The 12,994-nt window shown below is 35.7% G+C and overlaps 1 protein-coding gene across 1 annotated transcript in view; it reads right to left on the bottom strand.

The window, feature by feature from the left end:
• Positions 1-5,236: 5,236 nt before the first annotated feature.
• Positions 5,237-12,994, bottom strand: part of LOC107687463 (alpha-enolase-like) — a 9,964-nt gene continuing 2,206 nt past the window's right edge. The window contains exons 3-10 of the mRNA XM_016484822.1: positions 10,713-10,808; positions 9,473-9,531; positions 9,019-9,112; positions 7,601-7,613; positions 6,987-7,208; positions 6,758-6,866; positions 6,610-6,668; positions 5,237-5,717 (exon numbers count right to left, since the gene is read on the bottom strand). Of these exons, the coding sequence (XP_016340308.1) occupies positions 5,654-5,717; positions 6,610-6,668; positions 6,758-6,866; positions 6,987-7,208; positions 7,601-7,613; positions 9,019-9,112; positions 9,473-9,531; positions 10,713-10,808 (716 nt within the window). The 3' untranslated portion in view covers positions 5,237-5,653. The remainder of the gene's footprint in view (positions 5,718-6,609; positions 6,669-6,757; positions 6,867-6,986; positions 7,209-7,600; positions 7,614-9,018; positions 9,113-9,472; positions 9,532-10,712; positions 10,809-12,994) is intronic.

Raw genomic sequence — 12,994 nt, 5'->3', positions numbered from 1 at the left:
ATAAATACATTAAACTAATTTAAAATACAGTACAGGTAATTTAATGGTGTTTACTATACAGGTTTTGCAGTAAGAAATATTTTGTGGACTAAAATTAAAAACACGCACCCTTGTTGTATTTAGAAAGGATTTTGTGTTATGAAATAATGTTGTAATGTTCTATTGCAAATTCCCAGAAACACATATTCAGTTTCAGAATCGTTATTTCTTCTACAGAGATGACAATGAAGTACTTTGTACTTTGATTTAAAAAATAGCAATTGTTAGTTTATCTTTCTACATATAAGTATGTTTTTCAACAAAATTATCTATTTGTTTTGTTACCTTTATCATTGTATGAGATTAAACACAAGCATGGATATGATCATGAATTGACTTTGTTTTTCGAAAGTGATCATTTACAAGTTGACCCACAAGTTCGAACAACTTACAAGAGTGAATGATAATGGTGCGTTTCCACTGGCACGTAGCGAGCGAAGCGGAGCCAGCGTTTTCAATTCATTCCTATGGAAATTGAGCTTAAACGCTCGCGCGGTGTATTATGGGATTGAAAGCGGCGCGGAGAAAGCGTTGACAGCGGCTGAGAGCGTCAAAAAGATTGGGCATTCCTCGACTTTTATGCAAATGTCGAGCGAAAAACGCTGGGCGACAACCAATGGCTGTGAAAGGAAGAGGATGAAACTTTTCAGAGGCGTGCTCTACCCTAAATTTGACACGCCCCAAAGGCGTTGTAGCGTTGCCAGTGGCACTGAGCGCAGATTTGACGTAGTGGAAACGCACCGTAAAGTTTTCGGATGCAGCCATGGTACACAGTTATAGCAGTAGACCAATCACAACAGACTGGGCCATCTGACCAATCAGAGCAGACTAGGCTTACGGGAAGGAGGGGTTTAGAGAGACTGAATCATAGAACTGCTTCGAACGAATCGTTTGAGAATCGTTGGAAAATGAAGGGATATTAAATGCATATTTTTTGAGAAAACGAAAGCGTTTTGTGACCTTGCATGCATGTAAACCTATTGTAGGAGACTCCCAAAACAATATGGAACCTTAAAAATGGCATAATAGGGGCACTTTAATGTAATCTGTTTGGTTTGTTTCCGTTACGAAGGAGATATTAAACATAGCTACGTTTTCAGATGCATAATGGGAATAAGTAACATTTCATAAGCCTATATAAAAGCATCCAAAAAGCAGCATGTCATGGGACCTTTAAATCTGTTCACTTCTGTCTATGAGCAACATGACCTTGTATTTCCAGGATTCTCAAGCTTTAAACACCTAGCCGAGGAGGGACCACATTATTTTTGCAATGCTCTTTCAGAATGTACCCCTCTAGTGTGCTTTATAAGCACATACAGTGTGCGGCTCCCTGCTGTGTAAATGATTGGTTTATACTGTAGTCTTCCACACTTCGTGTTTCTCCGTCTCTGAAACGATGCTTCAGTCAGTCCCAGAGGATTCATTCAGCAGTGGGTCATTGAACATGACCGCTGAGCCCTGAATGCTCTACTTAACCTTCTGCTGTTCTGTCATGGATGTAATCACACAAAACAACATCATATCGTTTTACATTCTCAGTAACCATGTGTATTTTTAGTATGTACATTCACTTGGTGCATTTAACAACATGGGTATATTAATTGTGCTTTGGAAAAACTGACACAATCCTGTTTTGCATTTTAATAGATGTTAGGTGAAAATGTGCTGCTGTTTTGCATTTTATACAGTACACACGTTCAAGGGAAATGAACAGGATCCAGATCTTATCTCATTTTCTATTAGCATTCAAACTGAACTGAAATGCAAAGAAAAGAAAGATATATAAACGATAATGGTGATGATATAGATTTGAATATTTAGAATAAGTTGAGTATAAAAATTATTTTGATTCATTTAGTGATTCCTAAAGCCATCTGCAGATACATCATTTCGTCAGTAGGTGGCGACTCCCCTGAGCGAGTCAATTAATTAATAATAATATATTATATAATTACATTATATAATTATAATGTAATAATGATTTATTTTTAAACTTTATATAATGTTTAAATAATAAATTATTCTAAATAAAATAATAATTACAATTAAATAAAAAATTTTAAAATAATTAAACAATAAAAAAAAAATTTATTTAGTCAACACGACCAATTCTTTTAAAAAAAGAATCTAGTATTATAATTACACAAGTATATACAAATAGAAAAATAATTATTTATTTAGTTAGCACATCAAAAATATACCTTTTTTTATACAGTCTATGGTCTAAAGCCATTTTCTTAGATTTCAGGGGCCGAGGGTGTCACCACCTGCTATATTACAAGCACAAGCATATTACAAGTGCAGCATTGTCTAACAAAGAAAAGGAAGCTGGGAAAAATAAATGGACACACTGTGGCATCATAGTGCTGGAGGGAAAAAAACAGACTGAAGTCTAACTGTTTTGTGTTACGGTGTAATGATCACAGCTGGCTGTTTTCTCCTCTCATTATGATAAAGGTATCAAGAGGCTCGCGCCAAGATATTGTGTGGGAAATGGATGGCTTGTTATTCTATAGTGACATGACAGGCTGAATGAACAATAAAAATGCGGGAAGAGGGAGAATTTTTGTCCGAGGGTCTTGATTGGAAGAGAAGGAGCGTGCCGTGATTGATTTCAGCGGGAGAGGGCGAGGAAGGAAAGTGGATTCAGGAGGTGTCTGTAATCAGAGAGACAAAGCCAAACGTACAAGTGTGGTTAAGAGACAGGTTCTGTGCGAGAAAAAGAAACGGCACACCTCCTCTTCCCTTTGTCATTTGAAATATGCAAGCTCTTGATACAGAATACCATACCTCGATCATTCCTGCCAGCACAAGACAGATGGCCTGAATCTCATTTCCACTGCAGTGCTACCTTGTCTTGGCAGCTCATCTGAAACTATGCTATTAGTAATCCCTTACATACTGTGTGTCAAGGTATAATGTACATTACAGGTTTTATGGCACCTTTAATCTGGCAAATTCCCTGTTTTGTTTTGTTTTAAACCAAAGGACTGATGACACTGAATGAAGGCATGGGGTAGTGTGTTGTGGGAGCTTTGAGGAGTGAAATATAATGAGGATCTGGATTACAGGAGACAATAAAGCACAGTGTGATTTGATTGTTATCGAATTGTGAGTGGATTCATGCTCCCAAAGGAACAGTGATGGCAACGAAAAACCAGAAGAAAATATGTATGCAAGTTCACGTACGATGCAGATGTGAATTATTCAATTAATACATCATAATCAAATAAAACCATAAGCCCTAATAATCATAATGCATTCAAATTCAAAGCCACGATGTTCTTTCATCATCCCAGAGCATGCAGATTTTTTGAAAATATGTAGTGCAGTCAAAGCTGAATATGAATTAGCTAACCAACCTTGTTGCTGGTAAATTTGTATATTTTTATGCATTAAAATATTAAATCAAAAGATCTATTATTACATTTTGCTATTTTATAGTGTGCCTATAAATAGAAAATGCTTAAAGGGATAGTTCACCCAAAAATTTAAATTCTGTCATCTATCATTTACTCACCCTCAAGTTGTTCCAAATCTGTATGAGTTTCCTTCTTCTGTTGAACACAAAAGAAGATATTTTGAAGAATGTTGGTTACTAAACAGTTGACGGGAGCCATTGACTTCCACAGTATGAAAAAAATACTATGATGATGAAATGATGACAGAACTGTACTGAAACAGTTGCTTAGTCAGTAAAATGTTTTGCTTTAACAGGTCAGTTATCTAAAAAAAAAGAAGAAGAGCACAAATGTTTTTGGCACATGGTACATACATGGCAGCCAAGGAAAGAGTTGACATAATAGCCCAGATTGTGCATTACACTAAAACAACGACAGAGGGCAGTGTGGAATAAAACACGATCTCTACACAAACGTTTCTGTGGTTTAACTCCTAACGTTTCTTTCTCAAAACATTTAAGTATACATATATACCGCAATAAAAGAATCGCCTGAGGACCAAATTAATCACTCGTGGAAACAGGAGATGGCAAATCCGAGCACAAGTACTCAAATCCATGTCTGTCCGACTGTTGACCTGCATCATACTGATTACACTGAATTATGACTGGTTTAACCACTGGGTGGCGCTTCTGTCTTTGCTGATCCAGGGTTTGTTTCATATTACAGTCATGTCCTGTTTGCCCATTGTGGGTATAGGATTAAAACCTGCTTAGTGACAGTTAACGTTGTTAAGAACGATGTACAAACAAGTCTTTCTCAGGCTTCTGTAATGTATTCTGGAATAACACGTTTTTTTTTCAAAGACAACATTTTCACAATACTGATAAATGTTTATAATGAAACAAATTTCATGATTTAATTTTTTATTTTGAATACTTGTGATAAGTGTGCTCTAAGTCTTAAGATTAAGGTTCATGTAAGATCTTTCGATGAATTTCCATGACTTTTTTCCATAACATTTTCAGATTTGAGTAATTTCCATTATTATTCAAGCTGTTTGTGACAGATTAGGTTTTGAGAGTTTGCACTAAGGGCAACTGTCTTGCTCTTTTCTTTTCTTTTTATTTGATTAATTTCCTTGACATTTCCAGCTTTTCCATGACTGAGCACTAACCAGGTCACCTGGAACTCATACTCTTGTTTGAGTACCACTTCAGGTTCTGACCTGTTCTTTCAAACCCAACTCAACAAGGATTTTAGTTTTAGTAGAAGAGATCAAAAGTTACCCGATTGCTTGTCAGAAATGCTTTCTGTGCAGGATGACCCATTGGATACTAAATTGCAGATATGGTCTCCCTGTTGTTGTTTTGCTGAAAGCAAGAGAATGATTTCTGCCATCAGACTGTAACCTTACCCAGCCCAACTCCATAACCATTAGGTTACCTCCACCCTCTACTAATGGATTTGAAAGGGCTTTTCAGTTCACTTTCACTATATAGCTTTATCTGAATGAATGAATAATTGATGTTTTACTGTATGAACTGATAACGTAAGTGCATAAAAACAAAAATAAAAAAATGTAGTAAACTATTTCATTTGACTATTTTTTTATGGTGTGTGTGTATATATAATTTCAAAATCGAAATATTTATATATATAATTTAGATGTGGAAAATTATATATATTTTTTACTTTTACTTGTGTTTGTATATAATTATATTATATAATATTAATGTAATTAATAATAAATAAGTAGATAAATATATATAAACTTCACCCACACTCTTCCATTTTAATAGGGATCATTTATTTATTATGCCACGCATATAGAACTAACACTTCTCAAAAGCAACACAATGCACATACTCATGCTGCACACGGCAGCACAGTGAACAGCTTTAGATCTTTGCTAAAATACTCAGTGGAGCACCAGAATCACTACAACTCACAAGCAGCTAAACAAAGTTCTCTCACACAACACAGAGACACAATTAAAGGACTGATGCTATTTGGATACCAAAGCATAGATGGGGATGGGGACAGGGGCTGTCACGGAGAGCAGTGTTCTGTGCCATTGATTATAGATCTGGACCTTTGAATTCACTGTTTCCATCTAGTCTCCATTCTACAGGAGCTGGCGTTGCGTGGCGTTATGTGTGGGAGAGTAAGCACAATGAACACACTAAGACTGATGACGGGTTGCCGCTTCAGATGGGCTTCCTGAAGTTCTTGCCAGCAAAACGAGCCTTGTCACCAAGCTCCTCCTCAATCCTGCCGATGTCAAACAATGCCAAAATCAGTCTTGGACTTTCACTCACTTTAAACAACTCAAGATGTGCAGACTGGTACTTAATGTGATGTTGTAGAGTTGTAATGATTAGTAAGAAGAAACTATGCAGGAAAAAAAGAAATCATGCATCTTGAATGGAGCTTTAGTAAATAAATGAACATTAATGAGTTGAACTTACAATGCCATTTAAACATTTGAGGTTAGTAGGATTTTTAAGTCTCTAATGCTCACCAAGGCTTCATTTATTTGATCCATAATACAACAAAAATGTAATATTGTAAATTATTACAGTAACACAGTAATATTATGAAACATTATTACAATTTAAAAGAACTGTGTTCTATTTGAATATATTTTAAAATGTCATTTATTCCTGTGATGGCAAACCTACATTTTTAGCAGCCATTTCTCCAGTCTTCAGTGTCACATGATCTTTCGGAAATCATTCTAATATGCTGATTTGGTGCTCAGTGAACATTTCGTATTATTATTAATGTTGAAAACAGTGTGCCACTTAATATTTTTGTGGAAACTGTGAATAAAGTTCAAAAGAACAGAATTTATTTGAAATCTTTTGTAACATTATACAGCAAATGCCACTTTTGATCTATTTAATGTATCCTTGTTGAATATTGATTTATTAAAAAAAATTCTGACCCCAAACTTTTAAACTGTAGTGTATTTTATGTGAGAAGAATGACAGTTGAGGGCAATGAGTGAGCATTTGGTTGCTTGAGACAATAGTCAAATATAGTGTACAGTTGTTATGCAAAATTTTGCAAAATTTGACTGCATAATGCAACAACTGACCAATCAGAATCAAGTATTCAAGACAGAGAGCTAGTTTAATGATGTAGAAATGCAACCGCTCACCTCAGCAGCTGATTATACTTGGCCAGGCGCTCAGAGCGGCAGGGAGCACCAGTCTTGATCTGAGAGGGAAAAAAAGACAATATACTTTGTAATTCCCTACATAGCATTGGTCAACCTTAGATAAGATGGTGCTTGGCAAGCTTTGTACCTGGCCAGTGCAGAGTCCGACCACAAGGTCAGCGATGAAGGTGTCCTCTGTCTCTCCAGAACGGTGGCTGACCATCACACCCCATCCATTAGACTGGGCCATCTTACAGCTAAACAAAGGAAGACGGACACAAAACACATTACATATAAAACCACATGAACCTGAATTTTAGTTAGTTCTTCTATAAAAAAAATACATGTCCATAGTGTGAGACATCAGCAATACATACGCCTGAAGGGACTCGGTGACGGATCCGATCTGGTTGACTTTGAGCAGCAGGCAGTTGCAGGCCTTGTCAGACACGGCTTTAGCGATGCGCTTGGGGTTGGTCACAGTGAGGTCATCACCCACTACCTGGATTTTAGTGCTGGCTGTGAAGTTGGTCCAGGCCTCCCAGTCATCCTGGTCAAAAGGATCCTCAATGGAGACCACTGAGAAGTAAAAGATAAAACTTTATCGATTTGAGCTGGATTTAAAGTATCCACCTGGTGAAGCATTAATGCATGTAATAAATAATATGTATTATATGTAATATAATATATATATATATATATATATTACATGCATGTAATAATAATAAACATTAACTGGTTTGACTGGATTTTTTTAAAGTTTTTTTTTTAAGTTTTCATTTAAATGCAGCTGAACTGTGTGAAATGTTTATTTCACTGAGAATTGTTTTGATTTCATATGATAAATATTTTAATGTTATTTTATTTGGTAATATTTATATTAATATTTAGCTGTTTAAATAAAGGATTGTTCAATTGCAGATTAGTTTATGCTGTCTTGCATTGTGAAATTTTACTGATTTCTGGAATTAGGGTCAGGGTTAGGTCTAACCCTAACTTAACAGCTAACAAGAATGAACTGTTGCTAGAATGTACGCTACTGTTCAAAAGTTTGGGATGGTATGATTTTGAAAAATGTCTCTTATGCTCACAAAGGCTGTATTTGTTTTAATCAAACATACAGTAAAAACAGTAATACTGTGAAATATTAATACAATTTAAAATTAATGTTATCTATTTGAATATATTTTAAAATGTAATTTATTCCTGTGATGGCAAAGCTGAACTTTCAGCAGTCATTACTCCAGTCTTCTGCATCACATGATCCTTCAGAAATCATTCTAATATGCTGATTTGCTGCTCAAGAAACATTTCTTATTATTATCAGTGTTGTGGAAACTGTGATACATTTTTCAAGGATTCTCTGATGAATAGATCATCCAAAAGAACAGCAATTTTTTTGAAGTAGAAATCTTTTGTAACATTATAAATGTTGCTGAATAAAAGTATATAATGTAATAATTATATAAAATGTAATAAGTATATTAAAAGTATTAAATGTTGTTGCTGAAAACAAAAAAAAGTACTGGCCTCAAACTTTTGAACAATAGTGTAACCTGCAATGTTTTTTTTATTAAGAGATTAATAAATACACCACATATTAATGCACTAGGGTGTATTTATATACAGTGTTATTCTCTAGTGAACTGCTGACCGGCCTCAAGGGGGTTAAATCACCCCTGTTAAGACTCTCACCCCCACAGAAGGGTTTCATTTACTGCTGGATCTCTTCAGACACCTGTCTTTTTTAGGAGATCTAAAGATACCCGACACACATGAGGGAAGAATTTGTGTTTGGGTAAACACACTTAGATTAGGAAAATTTGTTTTTGGTAACACTTTACACTAAGGTTTAGCATAAGTTAATGCACTATGATCCTTAGTTAACAAATAACAATTATTATTATTAATTACATTTGTCTAATGTTTATAACTTGTATACCTAGATGCTCTGACTTCAGATTTGCACTAAGCAGTTGTCACTGGCCGTCTGAGGATCACAGTAGAGCAGTGTTTCTCAGCCCTGGTCCTGGGCGCATTACAACAGTGAGCGCAAGCTAGATTAAATTGATTATTACGTTTTAAATATGGTTATTTTTCTTACAAAAATGCATCGATTCGCTACAGGACGACTTTGTTCACCCCCCACCCCGGAGCTGTGCGAGACACTTTTTATTAAGGATGGGCGCTTTTTATTTAACTTCTTTTGGACTGATGCACTGCAATACCCACTGAGTGCCATTAAACAGTTTGTAAGAGCAAAGACAATTTTTAATATAACTCCGACTGAAGAAAGTCATATACACCTACTCCGACTGGATTCGTCTGAAAGAAGAAAGTCATATACACCTAGGATGACTTGAGGATGAGTAATTTATGGGATAATTTTCATTTTTGGGTGAACTAAACCTTTAATCATATTAATATGCTTACACTTGTTTTCAGTGCCATCCATATCAAGCATCAGCTTATCAATCTTCTCCTGCTCCAAGACTGACACGTTCTGTTGAAGCACAAAAGATTGATTACTGACAACATCAAATATTTTTCAAGGAGAATGACATTCCCACAAAACTTCATTTAGAAGAAATTAGAACAAATGCAATGTTATGGCATTCAAAGTATTGTGAGGTTAGGGGGAGGTTTTCATCTTTAGATAACTGTCTTTAGAAATGACAAAACGCTAATATGAATTCAAATGTTAGTTAATATTCACAACAAGACACTTACCACTTCAAATAATGGTCCAAAACTTATCTAATTCTCTCAAATAGTCTTTCAGTACCTCTCTTGTATATTATGAATAACCACAACTCAACAACAGTATACATTATCATGTTAGTCAAAGAACAAATATTCCTACCTGGCTAACCAGAGCAGGTGCAATTGATTTATTGATATGCTCAACAGCTTTTGAGACACCTGCAGGGACACAAGCAGACCATCACTGATCCAGGCCAAGGAGTGGATGAACATGCAGAGCAGACATGACTAGATGATCACAGAGCAATTGAGTGCTTTATTGTCAATGAGAAAATCTGTGATCATCTACAAATACCTGCTATGGTTAGTCGTCAAAGCAAACCCAAAGGCTCATGCTGCTTCTGTGCTATATCAAAAGGGGTTAAGTTCCTCACTTCAGTTAATACACACGCTAATTTACCTGATTACACAAAGCAGGGGCCAAGAATTCATTTACATATTTAACAGCTCTTTTCACCCCTGACAGATGAGAAAAGATGGCAGAGGAGAGAGGATGAGAGGAGAAAAGAAAAACGCTGCAGTGCAGATGGATACCATTGGAAAAAAACTCTGGAAATTATGGATTTCACAGAAATAAAGAAATTAATATAATAAATGCAATACATTCTTAATTTTATTCAGATTTTTCTCTGGATGTTATTATGATATGAAATATACATTTGATATGTATATTTGTAAAACATTACAAATCAAGCATGATTCAAAAGGAATTTTCACAGAAAATTTAATTAGATTTTTATACACTACTGTTAAAAGATTTGTGGTCAATAAGATTTTTTTAATGTTTCTGAAAAATTCTCTTATGCTTTTTGTTTGATCAAAAATACAATAAAACAGCCCTGTAAAAATATTTTTCTATTTGGAAATTTTTTTTAAATAAAATAAAATGTAATTTATTCCTGTGATGGCAAAGCTGAATCGTCAGCATCATTACTCCAGTCTTCAGTGTCACATGATCCTTCAGAAATCATTCTAAAATGTTAATATGCTCACAGAACATTTCTTCATGAGTCTTTGATGAATAGAAAGTTTTAAAAATATAAATATAAAATGTCTTTCCCGTCACATTTGAACAATTTAATTTGTCTTTGTTGAATAAAAGTAATTTTTCCAAAAAAAAAAAACCCATCTTACAGACCCCCAAAATGTGATTAGTAGTGTATATTTTTTCATTCTCGTATTATTAATAGGTCTAATACAATACATTTCAAAAACACTTGATTTGATTTGTCAAGCAATAATATATAAAACTCTCAAACAATTTTAAACTTTAATATCTCAAAAAGAATAGTGATGCTTTGAAATATTAATTTTACAAACTGAATATCTGAAATACAAACCTTTGCCCAGATAACGTGTCTTGTCATTGTCACGGAGTTCAAGGGCTTCATAGATGCCAGTAGAAGCACCACTGGGCACTGCAGCTCTGAAGAGACCTATGGAAAAATAAATACAAGGAAACCCGTCAATGGTTATAAATATGTACAAACAACCCTGCTAATTTTACAGAAATCTGTTTCCAGAATTTCCTACTAGAACCAATCACAACTGGTCTACCATATAAGGAATTGTAGGACACACCCCCTCACTGCAGAAGAGATTAGGCAACAGAATCACAATGTATACAATCTCTGCATACCAGCAGCAGACTACATGTCAATATATAGTATATAATATCTTTTAAAAATATGTAATTAATTAAACAATTGATAAGCATGGTACCGCAACATAGGAAGTGACGTTAAGGGGGTTTCCTCTTGTGATGTAACCAACTAAGAGGGACACCCCCGATTGAGGTTGGCATACCTGCACTACATGATGGCACATTTCAACTCAGAGTGTGGCAAATCTGCACATGCATATTCAATCAGCTCGGCTGAGTGAATGTAAGTCGATTGCCAGAGTGTGCAGATGAAAACGGATTTAAAGCTTAACCAGAAATTCATCAACTGTTACACAGTGTGTCTACCTAACCAATCATTTCTTCCAAGCAATGGTAGAGAATCCAAACCTACAAAATAGCAATAACTGAGTGCAAAAATGGCTAGTTTTGATCTTTGTAACACATCTGGGTTCATATACTGATCCAATCATTTATATCAAATGCTTTGTCAATCCAATGAAACCAATTCTTAGAAATTGTGCACTATTAAAACAACTCAAAGCTATGCTTTAGGCTGTATTTTTCCAGCCCTCATACCAATCAAAACACATTCATTAAGCTCTGCTCAAATACACACAGACACATTAGATTTGGGTGAGTTGTCTCCACTTGTTTTCATACATCTGGGACTGAGGGGAAAAATACAGAAACATTAATAAACATTCTACACAGTCCCTATAAAACACCACATTCATCACCTTCATACACTAACCTGGCAGAGTGTGCCAACTCCCTCTCTCTGTTCCGTACAATCTGGCAGAAGAGACATTCTACATATTTGATCTCTTGCCAGCCTCAATCTTTCAAAATGGTCATTCACTAAACATAATTAAAATTGCACCGCCTTGTGATACATTTGTGTGTAGGGCACAAGACAAAAAGCAAGTTACAAAATCAAGTATTTGCTTTTATACACTGTTGCAAATGAGCAAAACACTAATGAATGGATGAAATATATATATATATATATATATAATTACTTTCTGTGTTCTTGTGCAAACTGCCATACTGTAGCAATGCAGTCCAACTGGATTGTATTACTTCGGCTATTTATAACCACCTACCACCTGATACGTCGACTCTGAGCTATTGGACACCAACATGAGGGCCTGAATAGGCAGAGAGCAGCTCAGAAGCTCACCCATGTGAAACTGCCACAGCATTCAGGACTGTACGCCCCAATAACACAACATACAATGTCAATAACTGTCGCTTTGTATTGATGTTGAACTTGTAATGGACTGTTCTGCGGTTGTAGAGACAGTGGTAATGGACGATGCTTTTTATCTCAGAAATGGTCCCATTTTTGCACTTGCTAGCTCATTACAAAATGGATTAAACCTCCTGAAAGAATCATCAGATCAATATACATTTAATGTGATTCTAAATAAATAATAAAGTAAATAAAGTAAATAATACAATGAAAAACAATTACATTTTGAAGTACTTTTAAAATTTTTCAGCATTACATACTAGAGCCCGACCAATATATAATTTTGCCGATATTATCGGCCGATATGAGCCTGTCGCCGAATATATCGGTATCGGCGAATATGCCGCCGATATGAATTTTTTTTTTACAGAACATAAAACACAGATAAAATGCTTGAAATGGTGTAATTACTTAGTTTGTCCAGCAGAGCATGCTCCATTGTTTGCTACTGGCGACCTGGATGAATCGCTTTAAAGCTTAAGTCTATTGAAAACCATTGAAACTTTGAACGGCCATATCTCTGTAACGGCGCGGCAAATCCACACCAAATTCGGGGGATCTTTTCAGCTCGAGGAACCCTCTCGAATGCGAATCGAGTGTACGTCTAGAGGCCCGCTTTCGAATGAGACCACCCCCGCGTCGATAGCCCCCGGGGTTCGGGAGTTACGGGTGGATAAATTTGCGGTCCGGCGCCAACCGATCAAGCGATCCCGAGGGGCTACTGACACGCGGAGGGTGGCGTTCGA

This window comes from Sinocyclocheilus anshuiensis, unplaced genomic scaffold (assembly GCF_001515605.1).
Source record: "Sinocyclocheilus anshuiensis isolate Anshui unplaced genomic scaffold, SAMN03320099.WGS_v1.1 scaffold1114, whole genome shotgun sequence".
NCBI classification, from domain to species: domain Eukaryota; kingdom Metazoa; phylum Chordata; class Actinopteri; order Cypriniformes; family Cyprinidae; genus Sinocyclocheilus; species Sinocyclocheilus anshuiensis.
The sequence above is the reverse complement of the archived record's forward strand: the minus strand, read 5'-3'. Positions and strand labels throughout refer to the sequence as shown.